Here is a 21,977-nt window from a genome sequence, read left to right on the forward strand (position 1 = left end):
GAAAAGCTAAAAACAAGTTTGCCAGAATCACCTTTCAAGATCAAGAATGTCAATAGATCTAAAAGTAAATTATATTTTTCAGATCTCAAGGCCCACTCATCCATGATGACAATATAAAGGAAAAAATATACGATCATACTCATTTACACCTAAATCTGTACTCACTATATGACACAGAAGAAATAAAAGGGAACTAGACATACTGGTTCCAGATACTGTTGCCAGAGTCACCAAATTCACAACGCCATTGTCAATTAAAAATAACGTCGATACTGGACTTTTCATGGTAACACTTTTTCCATACTACAGAAATATCGCATATTAGAACGCTCCAGAACCAAGCTATAACATGGGAAAAACCAAGAAAGAAGATAGTGAAATTCAGTGCCGCAGATGTCAAGGTTTAGGCATATAGCTCGGAACTGCAACAGTCCATACAACTGCGTTAAATGCGACCAAAAACACCTCCCTGGTGAGTGCCAACGTACCATCTCTGACGCAACAGATCCTTTCTGCATTAATTGTAAAAACATGGTCACCCAGCGAATTGGAAAGGATGTCCAATTTATAAACAATATGTCATCGTCAGAAAACAGAAAATAGCAAAAGCCACCGAAAATAAAACATCGCACAAAGAAATGTTAACAAATTTTTAATATGTCGACAATTTCACCTGTAAAAACCTTTTCTAGTTTACTCAGTAAAATGCCAACAGATCGCACGGAAAGCTTTCAAAAACCGCCGTTATTCAAGTATTCTTGAAACTGGCCAATTTCTTCCTACAACCTGAAGAACATACCCTGGAACAGGAAATTCAAATTTTTTAAATGAGTTCAAGAATATGCCAAAGAACGAAGCCAAAAAGGAGTTTTTACAGCTTCTAGCTAAAGTAAAACGTTATGGTCCATAAAATCTTTAAATGTTTAACATTCAACGTACGTTCACTAGTTGCTACTAGTCGAAGAATTGAACTACAAAAATTCTACATAGTGAAAATATTGATGTGCCTTCATACAGGAATGTCATCTCCAAAGACAAAGATATGTAAAGATTTATGGATACAAATTTTTATACGACAATTCTTCTCTGGAGTTGCAGTCATAGTGAAAAACAATATTGTTTTTTAAGCGTATAAACCCAATTATGTTGGTATAAATTCAACTTTATAGAAATTGAAACCATTGTGAATAACTGCTCAAAAAGGTACTTGTTGGGTCACTGTATGTACAATGTAGCTATCCTGTGAACTTGCTTGACTCTGACTTGAATAGCTTCTTCAATTATGCAATTCCTTTGACGGACCAAATAAAATAAAGAAGTTCCTTAAAGTAAAGCATCAATGGCAGAAAGAATTAAAGAAAATTTTTCATAGGACGGGAAACAGAATCAGTCTTGAGTATTCTATACTCTCTAAACAAGTCCAACTTTTAAAAACTATTATTAAAGAATTAGTAATATAGAGTCTGCCAGGAAATTCAATGAAAGTTAAAAATATTAAACCCAGTCCATCTGCATTCAAGCAATTTCCCAAATAACAGGAAAAACAAATCAGCATATTGTCAAAAACTGCAACATGGAAATGACTTTATTACAAACAGCCTGAATAGCAAACAAGTTTGAATCTTATAATTCTACTTATTTGAAGAAAAGTTACCTTTAAATCCAGTCGACGATCTCACTTCTCGAGTTGATTCCTGTTTGGATTATCACCACAACGCACATTTATTCTTTTGACGATAGATTTTGTGCTATGAACATCCAGATAGATTCCACTTCACCTCTTCTGAAACGATAAGGAACATTATTATGAATATAAATACAAAGAATCAAGTGGTCCGGATGGCATTTCAAATTTTTTAATCAAGAAATTTCCTGATTCTATATAAATTTTTTTACGTGCGTATTTAGATCACTGCAAAAACACGGCTATTTCCCTTTACAATGGAAACTGGCGAAAATTATTCCAATCAAAAGAAAACAAATAGCACCACGGTGGACGACTTCAGGCCAATTTCACTTCTTTCAAACGTTGGAAAAATACTTGAATCGGTCCTGAAAGAAAAAATTGAAAATCAATTAATTATTAATCCAATCCCGAACTATCAGTTTGGATTCAAACCTGCCCATTCAACCACTATACTCACTCCTCAAGTTCCACAACGACATAACATCAAATTTAAGAAATCAAAAGTGCACCGTTGCTGTATCTTTGGATATTCAAAAGCTTTCGACTCCGTATGTCATGTTGGAATTCTATATAAGCTCATTGAAATTGGCATAGATCTATACCTCATAAAAATGATGCTTAGTTTCTTCAATTGCCGCAAATTCATGGTGCACATCAATGGTATATCTTCCTCAATAGGTTAGTAAGGAGTGGTGTACCTCAAGGAAGTGTGTTGGCGCCACATATGTTTAACTTTTTTCTGTACGATTTTCCCCACATTGGCCAAAATTCGCAATCGATTCTTTACGCGGACGATTGCTTGATTTACTCGCACTACGCTTCACCGACAACCGCTCTGAATAGCGTAAAAGCCCATTTAAATATTATCAACAGCTACTACAAAACGTGGGGTATGCAAATCAACGCTTCAAAATCAGCCGCAATTTGCTTCCGAAACGCCTCTGGAAAATGTGCAAAATATGTAGTCCCAGAAAGTAAGCTGTTACGGTTGACATTGGAAGACATTGAAATCCCATTGAAAACGTCAATAAAATATCTGGGGGTTCATTTCACCAACCTTTTCAAATTCAACCAGCACGCACGATCTATCATAAAAAGGCAAAAGGAATATTAGGAAAGTTCTCACACATTTTAAACAACAAATACTTACCCCAGAACACAAAACTACTTCTCTATAAAGTAGCGATAAGGCCTATTTTATTGTATGGGTTCCCGGTCTGGTTTACCATTTCACCAATAGTAGCCAAAGAACTGGAAATCCTTGAGCGGACAATATTAAGAAAATGTATCAACAAATCTTACTCAAGTCAACAAAAAAGATACTCAAATACTTACATTTACAATACATCAAGTATTGTTCCTCTCTGTAAGTATGCACAAAACCAACAGAAGAGATTTGTTGAAAAACTGGCCACGCATGAGAACTTCCTCCTAAATGAAATCCACGAACTGGAAAAATACACGAACTGGTCGGAATCACCATATTTGTCTCCAATAGGAATTATAATGAACCCGATGAAGATTCCGCTGTATACACACTGCCACAGTTCTACGAAAAAAATATACAGGGTTGTCACAGAGGATAAGAATTAATTTAAACAAGTAAAAAGCAGTAAGTTCGGCCGGGCGGAACTTTGAATACCCTCCACCATTTGGAACGAATTAGAAAATTTTCAAAAAAATTAAAATCCAATAAAAATTCTTTTAAAATCCTTAAAATATCCAATATAGGAAGGTGCCGATATATGGGGGGATATACGATATTGTGGACCTATAAAGACAAATCTATGTCCTGCGTGTAAAGTACTCACAAGGAACTTCGTGTGTGGATTTTCAGACAATACGATTGGAAAATGTGGCTAAAATCATCAAAATACCGAATATCGCGGGGTACCGTTATATGAGAGCTATACGTTATCGTTAACCTATATAGAGAATTCTCTGTCGGTGGGTAAAGTGCTCACAAAGAACCCCTTGTGTACAAAGAACCCCTTGTGACCATTCCGTTGAAACATATGGCTAAAAACATCAAATACCGAATATCGGGGGGTACCGTTATATGAGGGCTATACAATATCGTGGATCTATATAGATAATTCTCTGCCGAGGTATAAAGTACCCACAAGGCACTCCTTGTGTGGATTTTCAGACAATTCCGATGAAAAATGTGGGTCAAATCATAAAATACCGAATATCGGGAGGTACCGTTATATGGGGGATATACGATATCGTGGACCTGTGTAGACAATTCTCTCTCAGGGGGTGAAGTACTCACAAGGAACTACTTGTGTTGATTTTAAGACAATTCCATCGAAAAGCGTGGCTAACATCATCAAAATACCGAATATCGGAGGTTACAGTTATATGGGGGATATACGATATCGTGGACCTACATAGACACTTCATTTTGAGGAGGTAAAATGCCCACAAGGAACTCCTTGTGTGGATTTTCAGACAATTCCGTTGAAAAATGTGGGTAAAATCATCAAAATACCGAATATCGGGGGGTACCGTTATATGGGGGCTATACGATATTGTGGACCTATATAGATAATTCTCTGCTGAGGTATAAAGTACCCACAAGGAACTCCTTGTGTGGATTTTCAGACAATTCCGTTGAAAAATGTGGGTAAAATCATCAAAATACCGAATATCGGGGGGTACCGTTATATGGGGGCTATACGATATTGTGGACCTATATAGATAATTCTCTGCTGAGGTATAAAGTACCCACAAGGAACTCCTTGTGTGGATTTTCAGACAATTCCGTTGAAAAATGTGGGTAAAATCATCAAAATACCGAATATCGGGGGGTACCGTTATATGGGGGCTATACGATATTGTGGACCTATATAGATAATTCTCTGCTGAGGTATAAAGTACCCACAAGGAACTCCTTGTGTGGATTTTCAGAAAATTCCGTTCAAAAATGTGGGTAAAATCTTCAAAATACCGAATATCGGGGGGTACCGTTATATGGGGGCTATACGATATTGTGGACCTATATAAATAATTCTCTGCCGAGGTATAAAGTACCCACAAGGAACTCCTTGTGTGGATTTTCAGACAATTCCGTTGAAAAATGTGGGTAAAATCATCAAAATACCGAATATCAGCGGGGTACCGTTACATGGGGCCTATACGATATCGTGGACCTATATGGACAATTCTCTGCCGAGGTATAAAGTACCCACAAGGAACTCCTTGTGTGGATTTTCAGACAATTCCTTGAAAAATGTGGCTAAAATCATCAAAATACCGAATATCGGGGGGTACCGTTATATGGGGGCTATACGATATTGTGAACCTATATAGATAATTCTCTGCCGAGGTATAAAGTACCCACAAGGAACTCCTTGTGTGGATTTTCAGACAATTCCGTTGAAAATGTGGGTAAAATCATCAAAATACCGAATATCGGGGGATACCGTTACATGGGGGCTATACGATATCGTGGACCTATATAGATAATTCTCTGCCGAGGTATAAATTACCCACAAGGAACTCCTTGTGTGGATTTTCAGACAATTCCGTTGAAAAATGTGGGTAAAATCATCAAAATACCGAATATCGGGGGGTACCGTTATATGGGGGCTATACGATATCGTGGACCGATATAGCCCATCTTCGAACTTGACCTGCCTGCATACAAAAGAGAGATCTGTGCAAAATTTTAGCTTCCTATCTTAATTCGTTTAGACTGTAGCGTGATTACAACAGACGGACAGACGGACGGACAGGGCTAAATCGTCTTAGAATTTTACGCTGATCAAGAATATATATACTTTGTTGGGTCTAAAATGATTATTTCGATGAGTTACAAACGGAATGACAAAGTTAATATACCCTCCATACCTTTTTTGGTGGAGGGTATAAAAAAAAAACTTAGTTACAACAATTTACTCACCAATTATTGTGAGCTCTACCTGGGCATTCGATTTTATAACAATTCATGTTATTTAAAACAAATCTGTGATATTTACACATACAAATCTGTTAGTCGCTGTCTAAAACAGATCTATTTGTTATTTAGTTTTTTAAGTTTTGTTTTGATTTTAGTTGTGTTCCAGAACCTACAAATTAGTACTAATTAGTACTAATTCTGCTACAACGCGTTCCCGTACTACAAAAACTAGCAAAACTTGCAGCTCTCTCGAGAAAAAAATGGCGCTGAGTGGTGCACATTTCTGCTTGTTTTAGCTACATGAATTTGGCCGAGCAGAAATGTGCAAATTGTGAATTTGACATTTAATTGGCAGGGCTAACAAGGTTGAAAAATGTATTGATACATTTCAATGTTCCCGCGTCATAACAAAAATAAAGAAATGATCTACTTAAAAACTAAAGGAAAAACTAATATTTGTAGTGCAAAAAAAAGGGAAAATATGGAACACTTTTGGATGATTCCAGTAGTGAAAAGGACTGGCTGAATGATGAATCAGATTATTAATTATTATTATAGATTATTAATTTCAACATATCGTCTTCAATACTATTTTTTTTTTAAATTTTGGCGTCCGTTTCAGTAAGGTTTCACCAGTCCGATTTGGACTGTTTACTCTTGGAATTTTGAATTTTGACATTTTATCGCATTTCTGCTAATTTTCCGTTCCCTTATTTTTTGAGCACACCTAATTGAGAATGACATTTCGAACTGTTCTCTCTTCTGCTAGTTTTACTACTAAAAAAGTACTGGAACACAACTTTTATATTTATTAGTTTGCAGACACAATCGCTCTGTTCGTCACAGCTGAGGCAATGAGCAAGCCTCTCTCTCACAACCATTGTTTTTATCTTTTTACTCTTTGTTATCGTTCGCATGTAGCAAATGCTTCAATCACTATAGTTAGAACAAGACGAATATAGTTCTAAGTATTATGATAACCATTCGCTTTGTATGTTATCATTGTACTGAAAAGAAGAAGACTCAAATAAAATATACTATACTATACTTAAGTTTAAGAATATAATAAAAAAAACATATTTTTTAAGTAAAAAATTTTACAAACCCCTTGATAATAAATGAAAATATTAATGAAAACATCATAGCTGCCGGTTCACATAAATCACTCCAACTAACAATGTTGTTACAGTGTCTGAAATGTGCACGTCTTACGAAATCACCATCACCCAACGTCTTTTGGACTTTTAGAAACTTTACTACCGGTCGACAGAATTTATCTCACCGATTGTTGCAGAATGGTATGCCAAAGTCTCAAGGACAGTTGTTGCAATCCAGGAATCGTCAAGCTAATTCATGGATATCACGGCGGCTGAAAAATGTTGAAGCTGCCGGAAAGGGTAAAGCGCCAAAGGTCAAAATTAAGAAAAGCGATGTTGCAAGACTAATGGGCTTGGCTAAGTCTGAAAAACTGGTATTGGCTGGTAAGGACAGTTCACAGTCGTTTTTTTTTTCTTAATTGGCTACTTACGTGTACTATTGTAGCTGCCATTGGCTGTTTGGTTATTTCCTCCTCCATAACAATGAGTGTTCCGTTTGTTCTTGGGAAAATTCTGGATATCATATTTGACAAAGATAGCGAAAAAGCTGGCCAAGCACTGGACCGATTAAAACATTTTTCTTTGATACTATGCGGCGTTTTTTTAATTGGAGGTTTGGCAAATTTTGGTCGCATTTACTTTTTCAATAGTGCATGTAAGTTTAATTCATTCTTTAAATTGTTTGACGCAAATGCATTTCTTCAGTTGTTACCTCTAGCTTTGCGGATTGTTCGCGACCTACGATCAAAACTATATAGACGGATGTTAAATCAAGAAGTCGGTTGGTTTGATCAAAAAGGCACTGGCGAACTAGTAAATCGTTTGGCAACAGATACTTATTTAGTCGGAAATTCACTGAGCCAAAACTTATCAGATGGTTTACGATCGACGGTCATGGTGTTAGCAGGTACAGGAATGATGGTATGTAATCCTAGATTATAAAATGACATGGATATGCAATTTTACAATCGTTTTCAGATATACACATCACCTCAGTTGGCCCTCATCAGTACATGTGTGGTGCCATGCGTTGCAGGGATAGCTATTGTCTATGGCCGTTATGTCCGCAAAATAACACGTAGTCTTTTAGACAAGTTGGCCGATATTTCCAAGTCTGCAGAAGAACGTTTGGGAAATGTGAAAACTGTAAAAACCTTCTCAAGAGAAATGAAGAGTGTAAAACATACGATAATTTGCTGGGAGAAGCTTTACAACTGGGTTATAAAGAAACTCTTGCTCGAGCAATGTTTTTTGGAACGGTAATTATGTTTTTATTCAAAAAATTGAGAACAGAGCCTATTTTATGGGAAATAACATATTTTAATTATTTATTCTTTTCTTTCAATTCCTTTACTTTTTAGACTGGCATGTCAGGCAACATCATTATAATATCAGTTTTGTATTATGGTGGCAATTTGGTAATTCAAGACGCTCTATCTATTGGTGCTCTGACGTCGTTTATTTTATACGCTGGATATTCGGCAATATCACTAAACGGACTTTCCAATTTTTACACCGAGCTTAACAAAGGAGTGGGTTCAGCACAAAGAATATGGGAAATTTTAGACCGCAAATGTCTGATACCAACAAATGCTGGTATGATACCAGAGATAAAGCCGCGTGGAGAAGTTATTTTCGAAGGTGTTAATTTCAATTTTCCCGCCAGACCGGATTCCGTAGTTTTAAATGATTTTAGTTTAGTTTTAAGACATGGGCAAACAACTGCTCTTGTTGGACGTAGCGGTTCAGGAAAAAGTACAATAGCATCATTGTTACTAAGATTGTACGATCCATTAAAGGGTCGCATTTTATTAGATAATCTCGATTTAAGAGATGTAAGTCCGGTATGGTTAAGAAAACACATTGGAGCTGTAAGTCAGGTAAGTACGTGTATTTGAAATTTATTAAAAATAACAAAAATTTGTTCTTCAAGGAACCTGTCCTCTTCTCTGGGACAATACGCGAAAATATACTATATGGACTCAATCCAGGAGATACAATAAAAGAATCTGACTTCGAAGATATTGTACGAAAAGCTCATGTTGACGAATTCGCGGAACAATTACCCAATGGTCTGGATACTTTAGTGGGCCAGAGAGGCATGATGTTGAGTGGGGGACAGAAACAAAGGGTCGCAATCGCAAGAGCATTAATCAAAGTGAGTTGTATCTGTGAACAGTATAAGTAATAACTACATGCTTAAAAATATATACATCTTTGTTTTAGAATCCTACCATTTTAATATTAGATGAAGCAACAAGTGCGTTGGACTCCGTCTCGGAAGAATTAGTTCAAAATGCTTTGGAGGAATTGGCGAAGGGAAGAACTTGTTTGACAATAGCCCATCGACTAAGTACCATACGTAATGCTAATACAATAGCTGTATTAGATAATGGACAAGTTGCCGAACAAGGCACCTATGACGAACTTATTACACGAGATAGTGGGACATTTAAGGAATTAGTAAAAAAGCAAGCTTTCCTAATGAATACATGATAGCACAACTAAATTTATTGTATATACACACAAGCGACCTATGTTTGGTTTAAAAGTTTTAGACAAATTGTTAAACATTTGTTGTTAATAAATACAATGTTTTGTACAAATTTATATTCGGCCAGCGTAAAGTATTTGCAATCAGCATATTGCTGAAATATAAACATACAGGGTGAGATGAAAAAACTACAACCAACTTCAGACTGCTGTAATTTCTGAGCCACTCCCACAGCTGTTAAAATTATTCCAGTTACAGCTCATTATATTGTTTACAAGCGTACAAAAGCATTTTGGTGAGAATTTTGCAGAAAAAAATTATTCGTGATGGAATTCAAGCGTTATAGTGTTATTTCTTTATATTTGGCTGGAAAACCACAATTGGCTATCGTTAGAGCACTCCAGCATTTAAATGTGAATAAACCTTTTGTGTCTCGTACCATTGCTCGTCAAGGAAGTGGACGGAAGAAGACAGCAACATCAGCAGAAATGGTTCGAAATCGCATCGCAGTGGGAGAAAGTGCAACAATTTGTTTGGATTATGTTAGGGTTTAAGGTTTAAATACGACGAACCGTATAAAAATACTTACCTTTCATACTAGGCTTACATGTTCTTCACTGCTGTATTATCCAAATAGGGAAGGTCCAACCAAGACAAAACAATGATAGTTACAAAAATAAATGAGGATTACTAAAGCATTTTACAGATTGAAATTATTGTATTGTTTTTTTTTTTTTATTTTCAACATAGTTCCATTAATGTTTTTTTTTTTTTTTCAAATTTAAAATTTGGTGCGCACGACACATTTCGGCATAATTGTACATTAGATGGCAGTTATCCAGCCGTATGAGACTAAGACTCACCCTATATATATATTACAGGTCCACTATTCTAAAGTTTCCGCCACAATTCCGACCGAAGATTTTCTCATCGTAGGATAGAGGGAAAATATTGCAAAACAGCGCAATGAATCGCATTTAATAAAATATTAATTAATTAACTTTCTTCAATGATCTAGGATGAGTCATAAGGATTCCTTAGCAATTTAATTGAAGATTCATAATTCTTTTGTAAAATAACTAATTTATCTTATTCTTAATAATGTTGTCATTTGTTTAAAACAAGCCTTCATACAATTGATAAATTGGCATATTGTATAAAATTTAAAACCCAGATTTACGAGTCGCACATTTAATGCTCTCAGTACTAAAAATTATTATACAAACGAATATTGGAAACGTGCACGATCGTTAAAATATTAAACATTAGGATTACTTATTCAAATATTGTTCAATTACAGCAAACCACATTTGGATAATCTTTGAATAACATCTGGCAATGAAATGGAATAAAAATGATCATCAGAAAATGCTTTGACGCGATTGCACTTCACAATGCTGCCATGAGGTATAAGTTCTTCAAGTTTAGCCACAATTTCTTCATTGCAGGATTCCGGCAATCCTTTAAAAAAATAAATTACAATTCTAATAAAAAAAAACAACTCAAAACTTTACACTAACCTTCAATTTCACAGTCTGCTGTATAGATTGGATAAGTAAACTGTGTTGGGTAGCGTCGAATGTCATCGATGTGAACTATTGACACATTACCGTAATCAATGAATAGAATTGTGGGATATCCATCTCCCACCACTTCCAAGCAACGTCCTCGATACCAAAGACCATCTTCGTTGTATTTTACAATACAAAGTTCATCTTGCCTACGTGGGAAACAAATTGTTATATTATGGTTACGCCATACACAAAACAAAATTACCTCGGCGCATATCCTTCTTTTGGTATCATTTCCACATATTTTTGCAATTCCTTCTGGAACTTCTGGATCTCCACTGCATAGGGCTTTGTGGTACAAGATATACATCCGGTACTCATTGATGAATTGTCCATTACAATTAATTCGATATTTTCACCACTGGGTAAATGTTTCTGTTGGAGGTACTGCGGGTTTTGAAAGAAAACATGTTATTAGCTTTATTTCGTTTATAAATAAACTTGGCTACAAATTGGTCAGCATCAGCACACAGTTTTAGTTATTGCAAAAATACTGAAATTTAAAAGAATTCAAATTAACGTGATTTTTTAAAATTACTTACCTCTATATAGCAAATTTCATTGGTTGACTGTGGTTCTGTAGGCTTAGACAATTTCACAATCATTTTGTTTAAATTCTGTTGTGTCGTCTCATCGATAAGTTCCACCTGATAAACACCCTTTTCCTGCTGATAATCCTCTGGTTTGTATTTTATACAAACATTAATGCCATTTAGATAAGAATACATAAAATTCCGTATCTGTTCGGTCATGTAGCAATCTGGAACATCCTTAAGTATTACTGGCAACGCATGCCTTGGTTTTTCGGAAAATTCGATTGGGGCTTCATACAAATCCTCCAGTCTTAAGTTATCCAAATTGCCATAGTCCATATAATTAACAAATATTTTTTCAGAATTATCGGAATTCAGTACAAGTGCTCGATTGTATTGATCACCAAATTTAGCAATAACAACATTGCCACACTTTGGTTTATCTTTTAGGGGTTTTAATTTTTTCCCTAAAGCTTGTATACCATCAATTGTTTTAAAATAACTCATATTATCTTCATACGTCTTGGCTCGAATAAATACAATGTTTGTTTTACTTATAGAAGTTATTGTAACAATATTACCACTCCTAGGAATTTGAGGATTGCAATAACTTTCTGTTGTGTTCTTGTTTGGGGAATTTAATGTTTTCGAGCATTCTACAGCACTTGGCTTTGATTGTGTAATTGTTGCTTGAGATTTTTTGTGTTCTAATGAGATTTTCTGCAAGTTCCTAAAAGTGCATTAATAAGTCATATATAGTGAAGTATTTTCAATAATTCTGCGCCTGTTTGAATGAAGATTCTATTTTTGTTAACGTAAATGTATGAACGATAAATACAAAATCTTGTAAAAATTTGTTTACATACTTTGGTTTTCCACATACGTAACGATGTTCCTGCCAATCATTTCTTTGGCATTCCACACTGCAGTAGTGGGTCGAACAACGGCTACAAATTGTGTCGCATTCACGTTCGCAAGTATTGCATTTTCCAATTTGAGAGGGTTTTTCAAACCCATTTAGTTTATTAACATATTTTTCGGTGGATGGTGAGAACCTACCGGTGGATTCCTCGCATTTCTTTGCTACGAACTCCCTTATGTTGTCCGACATTCTGAAATTTGTTTGCAATAAAATCAAATTGCAGAGGTCTGCCACATCTATGTTAAAACATTGCAAAAACTTACTGTATATAGGAACGACCTGTTTGATATTTGAATTTGCTGTGCTTTATGGGATCGTTTACGTCCTCACGTTCTAAGTAGTGGGCATCATTGTTAAATATTTCTGCTGGATAGCCGTTACATTTGTCCTCTTCAATCTGTCGATTTTGTTCAACTATTGGTCTAGGTAGTTGTTTGCTTGAAACTCTGATTGTACGATTTTGATAATCAATGCCAGTTGTGCGTGGCTGTACGGCTATTATATTATTTTCTTTGTTATAATCCATTGGCGTTAGATTTTTCTTGTGTCTTCCTACAAACACTTGGAATCCGTAATTATTGTTCTCCAGTGCACGAAATGTGGCTTCCATATCACTATATAAAATAGAGATAATATGATATTGAACATGAATCGTAATACAATTTATAAATATGTTATCGACTTAAACACAATACATCAAAGGGACGTTGTTTCTCATAAACATTATACTTAAAACTTAGATTTATGCTGTAACCTGTTGCAGATGATGTATACTAATAGAGTACTCCATACCATATTGCAATAACTAAATAACGCAAAATATTTTTTACTTTTTTTATGCAACTTCTGTTCAACATTCAACATAATCATTCGTGTGGCGATATAAACTTTAGTGGCCAATATCAAAGGAGGTGTTAAATCATGCAGACATGCCCATCGTTTTTGATGGAAAAACTACCTCCAGTAAAAGTTATCTTTTCCCGGTAATTGGTTTCAAGTTTACAAATGCAAATATCTTTCGCTTATTGAGTTTATGTTACACTCATACTTACGCCACTGTCGCGAAATCAACAAAGAAGTAATCACACTTTTGACTATCCCTTACGGATTTTACGCTGCCATGCTTTGAACATATATTTCTCAAAGCAGTCTTGCTCATTTTGGGTGGCATATTTTTAAATACCAAGTATGGTGTTGGAGCATCCTTCGTTGGAGTTGCCTTTCCATTGTTGTAATTGTTTGCCAATTGCAAAGACGAATCAAGGTTGGCTCCAGGTCCTGTACAATATTGATTGAATTCCACGCTTTTGTAGTCTTTTTCCATTGGATTCCATTTATGGAAACCCTCGTTCAAGTTGTCGTCACTCATAACAAGTAAAATTGTATGTATTTTACGTAATTATGATATAAACAATAAAATAAATTTTCGAAATCCTTTAAAGCTTAAACGCCGCTACCCCAACAAATTAGGGAACAACAAATCGAGTTTTCCGATTAAGAAGCCGGGCATGCATGACATGGTTGACGCTCATCGGCAACACATCAAATTTCGTATTTTACACTGTAAAATTTACAGTAATGTCAGCAAAAAAGAGCAACTATTGAAACGTGTGGGAGAACTGTTTTACCCATAAAGAAAAGAGAATAAAAACTTGTAAAAATGTATGATAAAATTATAACAATATACAATAACCTTCCCAAACCCTTTTTGGACTTCAGAGTTTTAAATGAAAATTTATTAAAATTATTGAAATTTGTTAAAAATTAAAAACCTCTGAACTTGGCTTAACTCTAGTAAAAACTCTTCAATTTTTTTTTTAATTTTTTCCAGTGGTAGGTATTTTTACCCTGATTCCGGGAAACTATTTTTTTCTTGGGGGACAGACCTGGGACCCCAGATTTTTTACCCGAAAGTCCGGGTTCAAGACCCCGACTAGACCCGGATCCAAATACCCGATATAGACAATATAGATATCGTTGGAAAGCTTATGAAAATACACCGGCTAACGCGAACCAAAGATTTCTGAATTTAATGCTTACGCGAAACAAACCCTTTTTTAATTGAAAACATCATTTTAATGAACTGGTTAGAATCGGGTTATGAGGATGGAAAGACCCATATCTCTGGACCCGAAAAAGTTATTAGCACTAATTGTAGCATTTTGGATAGGTAAGAGTGTCACCCATAATTTGGAAACAATTTTGTTGACCCCCATAATGGGCCCTTTTTTACTTTTTGGGGGTTTCATAAAAAATCCGGGTCCAAAAAATCGATAATTTGACTATAACTTCCGAACCATGACAACTTACCCCTTCATGTGACCACTTGTTGGATAGGTATTTCCATAGGCTTTCAATAAGGTAAGCTGATCCGGGTCTAGTCGGGGTCTTGAACCCGGACTTTCGGGTCTGGGGTCCCAGGTCCGTCCCCCAAGAAAAAAATAGTTTCCCGGGATCAGGGTAAAAATACCTACCTCTGCAAAAAATTTCTTTCATCCTAATTAAAAAATACGAGAATAGAATAGGGAGGAGAAAAGGAAATGGATAGCGAAGAGTGAAGAAGTAAGATTTGTATAGAGAGTAGAGAAATTAGTAGGTTTCTATTCACTGTGTGTTAACGTGTCGTCTTTAGCCATTTAAGTCTTCTGGCTAACTGGAGAATGACTGCTGCCTTGGTGTCGGAGAGGCAGGAAAAGAGTTGGGCAGTGGATTTGGGCAGTGGACAAAGATTTCTGCTTAAAAAACGCTACAGTCATTGTTTAGTTTGAAGGATCGTTGGATATTTAGACTGTCACCGTAGACCCGGCTCCCGTTCCACTTTCCATCTTTGATCCATCAGTATAGACAGGTATACCGTTAAAAGGTGGAGTGTCACGAGTCCAAATGTCTCTGTTAGGTGTATGGATATCAAGTAGTTCAAATCTGTGTCTAGGTGATATAAAATCGCTAGCTATAGCCTGATTTACTATGCTTCCCACATACTTGATAATGGCGGAGTATCCGAAGGGCTGACTCCGCCATTGTCCCAGTTTATTGAGTCGCAGGGCACACCTAGCGGCTTGTTCCTCTACAAATAAACCAAACGATTTTAAATTGAGTAGGGTGTCTAGTGCGGATTGAGGTATGCTCCTGAACGCGCCTGTAATTAGTAGCGATGCAACTCTTTGGACTTTATCAATGCTTTTACTGAAGGTGGTTTTCCCTAAGGAATGCCACCAAACAAGCCCCCCATAGGTTAGAATTGGTCGGACGACAGACACATATAACCATTTGATTATGTGAGGTCTGAGACCCCAGCTTTTTCCTATGGAGTTTTTGCAGGAATAAAGTGCAATCAGGCCCTTCTTCGCTCGCTCCTCGATGTTCCTCTTCCACCTTAGCTTCTGGTTTTGCTTAGCTTAGCATAACACCATCAAGGATAGGCATCAGTTTTTGATGGGTTCACGCCATTCCATTGCAGCGTGCCAATCTGGAGATTTTAACTAGAACTCCCTGCGTAAGATATGAAAAAGTTTGAGGGAATTTCCCAGCAATCAGCAAGACAACATCATCGGCGGAAGCCACGACCTTTGTCCCACCTTGTTCCAGTTCGATAAGAATTTTATATATCACCAAAAGAAGGGGTAGTGGTGACAGAACCCAACCTTGCGGGGTGCCCCTAGTGACCGTTTTCCTGACAGAACACTCCCCGATGCTTGAGTTGATGATTCTGCTGCTGAGCAACATCAATCCAGTCAACCAGGAATGGTGGTATACTAAGTTTTACTAGGGGACTGTGAATTGTGACATTATTGAAGGTTCCCTCAATATCGAGAAAGGCTGCCAAAGTGAAAAACGAGTTGTTCAGGTTTCTCTCTACACAACCCACGACATCGTGTTGCCTTGATTCAACAGATCTGTCTTTCATATAGGCATGTTGAGCTGTGCTCAACAAGGTCAGGGGTATCATAGATCTAATCTCAATGTCTAATAGTCTCTCCAGCGTTTTCAGTAGAAAGGATGAGAGACTAATATGCCTGTAGTCGTTTGGAAGTACATGACTTGGTTTCCCAGCCTTGGGAATATAAGTGACTGTAACTTTCCTCCACAGTGATGGAATGTGAGAGAGACGCAGGCAAGCCTTAAAAATCGCCTCCAGAAATGTATTATTACCGTAGCATGGCGGGAATAATGTCATCTGGTCCCGGTGACTTGAAAGGTTTGTATGAGTTTATAGCCAACAAAATCTTGGGAGCGCTTAAAATCCTCTCAGTCAGACTTACATCCTCCGCCCCACGATGCTGACTAGACCGATCTAACAATTGGTCATTTACCACATCGGAGCAGTTCGGAAAGTGAGTACTGGCTTACAGGTTGAGTGCCTCTAGACCAAAGTCATTCCGCTTTATACATCCTATGGGTGTGGGGTCCTTTAACATTGTTTACATCTCCTATGGACTCAGTAAAGAAAACCCAAGATCTTCGTTTGGCCTTTTTGATCACACTGTTGTACTTGTTGAAGGCTGATTTATAAGCCTCCCAGTCCGAGCCCAGTTTGGTCTTATTGGTCCTATTATAAAGGCGTCTGCTTGTCTTCATGAGCTGGGCTAGGTCTTTCGACCACCAAGCAGGTTGGCACTTTTTTCCCGGGAAGGTAAGCGGACAAGCTCTTTCAATCAGGACTTTAGTTATCAAATTTCCCAATCAGGACTTTAGTTATCAAATTAACGGACTCGTCCACATCGGAGGCGGAGTCTACTGGGAGATTACCAGTAGATATCAACTTCCATGCAGTGTGCTCCGCAAATTTATCCCATCGAGTCTTTCTCGGGTTCCTATGCAGTTTTTGATGCAATCCCTCTACCGATACCTGGAATGTTATTATATGGTCCGAGAAGGAACAATCGGTGGAAACTTTCCAACTCAGTATGAGTGACTCATCCATGTTGTAAGGGTGAGATCAATAACCTCCTCCCTATTCCTATTTTGAAAAGTTGTCTCATTTCCCCTGTTACATATTTTGGGATTATGTGTTAAAATAAAAACAAAGATGGACTCACCTCTTGCGTTCGTATCCTTACTGCCTCCATTGAAAATGGTGAGCGTTAGCATCACATCCAACGACGAGATTGCCTCTGCTTCCCAACTCAGTGAACAGCTTCTTTACTACTTCGCCTGGCGGGTCGGGGTACTCAAAGCGTAGGTAGATGGAGACAAAAAAGAGTACCCTTCATGCTCGTGACTCCAATCTAACCGTCGTGGCGTCTCCTCCGATTAAATTATTAAGGAAGATTAAGTTCTTTTTAGCGACGATACACGTTCAAACCTTTTCTCCATTCCATATGTGATGTACCGCTCACTGGACCCGGGCTATGTCTCTTCAAACTTGGTGAGGGACGAGAGAAGAAGCTGCGGCTGGTTACAGTGGTCCTCCCTCCTACTGCGACGATGGCGTTAGACGGAGTCGAATCCATCCTGTGCCAAAGTGCAGTTTCCTCCCACGAGCCTGAAAGTATTCCTGGCCATCTGTATTAATGGATACTTTGAGGACCAGGCCTCCCCCCTCCGTGCTTGAGCCGACTAAACGCCAGCTCTCCGTACTGAGGTTGGGATTTTATTTACCCAATATTGTCAGCACGCGTGTCGGATCCACTGAAGGTGGTGGCTCCCATGCTGTCAATATTTCTTTTTAAATAATAATATCCAGCTTTGTATTTTCCCCAATTTACCTTGTCAAATAAAATTTATTGAAACAGGTTCCCATCTCTGATTTGAGTATATACAATGGTTATGAAAATATCGCCATCTTACATAGGGTGACAAAATTATGGGTCGAAATTAAAGATAAGTAAACAAAACAAAGGTTCTTTCTTCTATCATGAATAGCCAGCTTATGTCTTGTGCCAAAAAGAGTGAACAGGGACATATGCAAGAGTATTTTTTCTTTTGGCAGTCAAAATCTGCCTTTTTTCATTTATGACCACGTTTAAAATCATATATTTCATGGAAAAAGAAAGAAGCGTACGTTTAAATTTAAATTATTTTCGTTAAAATTGGCCCGTCTTTTCTTTTGTCAACTTCCCATATATTAAGCATTGCATCAAGTTTAAAAAAACAGTGTGTTAGTCCACGTCACCTCCTTATTGTACCTATTTACATTCTTAAACTGAAAGAAATTGAGCAGGATACATTTAGTGAAAGTTTACTTCATCCCAAAAAATTATTGTTTGGTTATTAATTTTTCAAGCAAACAAAAAAAAACAGAATTTTTAACTACCAGTAGTTTTGTTTCAGTAGCATTTATATATCTGTAAAATCCAATAAAAAATGTAAACGTTTGTAATTTAAATATATTAGTATCTTGTGGCACACTACTGCACATATTTATTTTATTGTATAAAAAAAATCATAAGTAGTTTATTCCATGCGGCTTTTTTTTAAAAGACTTCCGAGCAAATCTGAAACCGCCGGTAATTCAGGAACTGATAGCCCAAGCTGATGGGTGGTGCTTACAGTAGGCTTTGTAGAGTTGTGTTGTAGGTTGCGATGTTGTGGAAAGGTCGGCATCAATTTTGGATCGCAAGCTGAAAACAAAGTACAAAATATAATTGATATCAATGGTCGAAAAAATCATAAGTCGTGATTTACATTAGGCAACTGGCAGATTGTTGTTGAAAGGGGTGAGGAAAATTGAGACCCCAATACTTTCAACACGCTCTTACTAACAAACTGACAATTTCTGCTATAATAACTGCCTAGTGTAAATCGAGACTAACTTAAATTATTTCTGCTATCCTTTTATATTGCCATAAAACAAGGCCTACATAAGGTCGGACAGGAATACAACGATTAGCCAATAAACTTAGTAGTTTTTGCACAATTGTGAATTGACTCTCTCAGAATTTCAAATCACAATTATGTTTTTGATAGCACACTTCTTTGTCAAATGGACTTTCTGGCCCATCTTATGTAGGCCTTGTTCTACATTAAGTTATGTACATACGTAATGGTGGTTCCTTAAAATAACTACTGTGAAGGCTTTCCTCTGCTGTGGCCCTTTTCTTGGGATCATACATAAATAAGAAATTCAGCAATCGCAAGCCTGCAGCGGATAAATAAGGGAATTTAGGCTTCAAATTGTTGTATGGCTGCTTTTTGAGCGTGAAATTTTGAATGGCAGGCATTTTCGTATAATCTGGCCATATTGTTTCTGATGGTGTGCCTAATAAGTCAATTATTAGCTCTAGCTGTGCGATTTCTGTGTTACCCGGCAGAAGTGGTTTGTGAGATAAAAGTTCTCCAAAAATACAACCAACTGCCCACATATCAACAGCTGTTGTTTGTGTGGGAGATCCTAAAAGTAATTCTGGAGATCGGTACCACAATGTAACAACCTGAGGAGTCATTGGTCCCGATGGCAAACCAAATAGACGGGCTAGTCCAAAATCAGCTAAAAAGAATTAAACAGTTAATTTCATACTTCCGATGTAACAATTCAACATTCCAGTGACTACCTACCTATTTTGACGCAGCCTTTATCAGTCATTAACAAGTTTGATACTTTTAAATCTCTATGTATTATAAAGCGCGAATGTATATATTTAAGTCCTTGAAGAACTTGCAGTACTATACATTTGACTTCTGATTCAGAGAAAGGCTGAGACATATTGTCTAAAAGAGATGCCAAATCTTGTTCGCAATATTCCATAACGAGGAAAATACTAGAAAAAAAATAAAATGTAATTTTATACGAAATAATTAAAATTACTCAGTTTTTCTACCTTTCCAAGCTCTTACCAACTACTACATCAATTAAATTGACAATATTATCATGTTTACATTTCTTTAGAATTGTAATTTCCCGTAATCCACTAACAGGAAGTCCATCTTTTTCCTGATCCATTCGCACTTTTTTCAGAGCAACAATTTGATTGGTCCGTTTATCTCTAGCACGATCTGAAATGAGAGATAGTTTGCAAGACTTGTGGAATACATAAATATTGCTGTTACTTACAAACAATGCCGTAGGTACCCTCGCCAATTCGATTAAGCTTCTCGAATTCTGTTACAGCCCTGCAACGTCCGTGCTGTAAAAGGCAGTACTTATTTGTAGAGGATAGTCATAAAAGTCATAAAATATAAACTTACAACATCTCGCTCACGGATTTCTGTCCGTTCTCCAGTTTTTAATGAAATTAAATATCCTTTCCGGGTTACCGGTTCCTGTGGATCTGCAGCTTTCGCTTCGCCTACTTCCACTAAATGGATAAAAAATATTTTAATTAAACTCGTCACCATAAAGTGAAATGTATAATAAACCCAACATACCAAATTGACTTGAGAATAATATTTTAATAAGCTTACAAACATAAGCCTAAAGCTTGAGAAAATCTTGAGAATGTATTGAGAAATGTTTGTTTAACAATTATAGAATAATCGAAAAGGAACCCTTATTCATAAGCTTATTCTTGAAATTGCAGAATAAGCTTACGAAAGTAATATTTTATAAAGCTTATTTTTTCAATGGTAAAAAAATATTTATTTATTCATTTTTTAATTATTTTACACATTTCATTCATTGATTGCCATCCCAGCTGTCACTGCATCCTGTTGCCTTGATACCTAGATGCTTTCTTTCCCCTTATTTGAGCTTCTGTATCTCCTCCACTTATTCTTCACTTCTGTTGAATTCCTGCAATTTTTTGACGCCTCCATTCTGAAATGAGATTGAAATAATTTATACTACAGATTCCCAGATTTATTATTCATCATTACCTTAGAGTTTCGTCCGGAAATGGGTCCTAAATTCGCGTGATTTTGATTTTAACCAAAGAAAATAATTTTTTGTTGACAATTTTCACAAAAAAAAATCAAAACAAATTTGTCAACAAAGGACAGATTTGAGAAAAGTTTGTGCAAAAAAGTGTTTCTCAAGCATTGTTGAAAAATTCTTATGATAAACTATTTTCATAATATTATTCTCAAGCTGTATTGTATTTTTGGTATGTTGGGAACTTGTCTTTCTTTTCACTACACCAAGACACATTCGTCGGGGACCCCATCAAATTTATATTGAAAATTGTTAATGTTTAGTGTCCGTCCGTCTGTTGAAATCACAAAATACTTCGCTTGTAAAGCATTGATATTATTTCTAGGATGTCTGGTATTGAAAATTGAATACAACTATATCTGTCTACGTTTGTCGGTCTCACATATAAGGCTAACTCCTGATTTTCGGCATTTGGGAGGTTTCAGTCAATTTCCTGCTAAGCCCGTAACTCCCATAAGTAAAAGTAAATTGGGTATAACAACTTCGGCCCGGCCGTACTTAGCGTAGTTTCTACTTCTTTACAATAACGAAATGAATAAACGAACATACATTTGCTCATTATAGATGGAAAGATATTCTATTGGTTTCACTTAATACAGCAAATTTTTGCTATGATAACCACTTTTCCCCTTATGATTCTTGCAGGTTCTGGAGCAGCCCTTTAATGTGAGATGAGTTGTTTTTGTTTTGTTACAGATCGCGTGGGAAACAACAATGAAAGACGTCCCCAACGAAACAAATTAGAAATCAAAAAGGAATGCCCGATAAAAAAGAAAGAAACAAAATCCCCGAGGGACCTCTGTTGTTTACGAATGAGACATAAGGAAATCGAACCGATGGACACATTCATTAAATGAACCGCGGGAGTATGTTCCTTCAACTCAAGGAAGAAATCGGCCGGCTTTAGGTCGTCATTTTGACGCCGTTAAGAATATTAAACTGAGTACACACTAAAACAAC

General features: G+C 36.6%; 3 protein-coding genes and 1 long non-coding RNA gene across 5 annotated transcripts; 1 reads left to right on the plus strand and 3 right to left on the minus strand.

Annotated features, from left to right (window-relative positions):
• Nucleotides 1-1,985: 1,985 nt before the first annotated feature.
• LOC131804397 (uncharacterized) lies at nucleotides 1,986-3,213 on the minus strand. Its single transcript, XR_009343114.1, has 4 exons — nucleotides 3,023-3,213; nucleotides 2,838-2,947; nucleotides 2,145-2,772; nucleotides 1,986-2,052 (listed from the first exon to the last, which is right to left on the minus strand). It is a non-coding gene; the product is annotated as an uncharacterized LOC131804397 (long non-coding RNA).
• A 3,393-nt stretch (nucleotides 3,214-6,606) lies between these two features.
• Nucleotides 6,607-9,197, plus strand: LOC131804381 (ATP-binding cassette sub-family B member 10, mitochondrial-like). The gene is given in 8 exon segments (XM_059127219.1): nucleotides 6,607-7,072; nucleotides 7,134-7,343; nucleotides 7,407-7,609; nucleotides 7,667-7,844; nucleotides 7,847-7,947; nucleotides 8,050-8,568; nucleotides 8,622-8,846; nucleotides 8,915-9,197. Coding segments are annotated over 8 exon segments (2,010 nt in total). The 5' UTR covers nucleotides 6,607-6,768; the 3' UTR covers nucleotides 9,185-9,197.
• A 765-nt stretch (nucleotides 9,198-9,962) lies between these two features.
• On the minus strand, nucleotides 9,963-13,685 carry LOC131804380 (protein vreteno-like). The gene is made up of 7 exons (XM_059127218.1): nucleotides 13,261-13,685; nucleotides 12,472-12,822; nucleotides 12,153-12,398; nucleotides 11,296-12,016; nucleotides 10,959-11,140; nucleotides 10,703-10,902; nucleotides 9,963-10,643 (listed from the first exon to the last, which is right to left on the minus strand). The coding sequence occupies exons 1-7, from the start codon at nucleotides 13,575-13,577 to the stop codon at nucleotides 10,477-10,479; spliced, it is 2,184 nt and encodes a 727-aa protein (XP_058983201.1). The 5' UTR covers nucleotides 13,578-13,685; the 3' UTR covers nucleotides 9,963-10,476.
• Nucleotides 13,686-18,523: 4,838 nt separating this feature from the next.
• LOC131800357 (cyclin-dependent kinase 10-like) lies at nucleotides 18,524-21,591 on the minus strand. 2 transcript variants are annotated; one of them, XM_059127276.1, is made up of 7 exons: nucleotides 21,567-21,591; nucleotides 20,336-20,445; nucleotides 20,202-20,274; nucleotides 19,969-20,143; nucleotides 19,706-19,908; nucleotides 19,191-19,637; nucleotides 18,524-18,771 (listed from the first exon to the last, which is right to left on the minus strand). In XM_059127276.1, exons 1-7 carry the CDS (start codon nucleotides 21,574-21,576, stop codon nucleotides 18,605-18,607), a joined length of 1,185 nt encoding a protein of 394 aa, XP_058983259.1. In that variant the 5' UTR covers nucleotides 21,577-21,591; the 3' UTR covers nucleotides 18,524-18,604. The 2 variants fall into 2 exon arrangements, with proteins under 2 accessions (XP_058983259.1, XP_058983258.1); XM_059127275.1 differs by lacking the exon at nucleotides 21,567-21,591 and adding an exon at nucleotides 21,203-21,221.
• Between the last annotated feature and the right edge of the window lie 386 nt (nucleotides 21,592-21,977).

The sequence above is a fragment of the Musca domestica genome, unplaced genomic scaffold (genome assembly GCF_030504385.1).
Source record: "Musca domestica strain aabys unplaced genomic scaffold, Musca_domestica.polishedcontigs.V.1.1 43, whole genome shotgun sequence".
Taxonomy (NCBI): Eukaryota; Metazoa; Arthropoda; class Insecta; order Diptera; family Muscidae; genus Musca; species Musca domestica.

Coding starts and splice junctions, on each gene's coding strand:
- LOC131804380 (XM_059127218.1), bottom strand. CDS start 13,577: ATGAGTGACGACAACTTGAACGAGGGTTTCCATAAATGGAATCCAATG. Junction 12,017..12,152: donor TACGTATGTGGAAAACCAAA/GTATGTAAACAA, acceptor ATGCACTTTTAG/GAACTTGCAGAAAATCTCAT. Junction 10,644..10,702: donor AGCAGACTGTGAAATTGAAG/GTTAGTGTAAAG, acceptor ATTTTTTTAAAG/GATTGCCGGAATCCTGCAAT.
- LOC131800357 (XM_059127276.1), bottom strand. Junction 20,144..20,201: donor GGGTACCTACGGCATTGTTT/GTAAGTAACAGC, acceptor CTCTCATTTCAG/ATCGTGCTAGAGATAAACGG. Junction 19,638..19,705: donor TAAAGGCTGCGTCAAAATAG/GTAGGTAGTCAC, acceptor AATTCTTTTTAG/CTGATTTTGGACTAGCCCGT.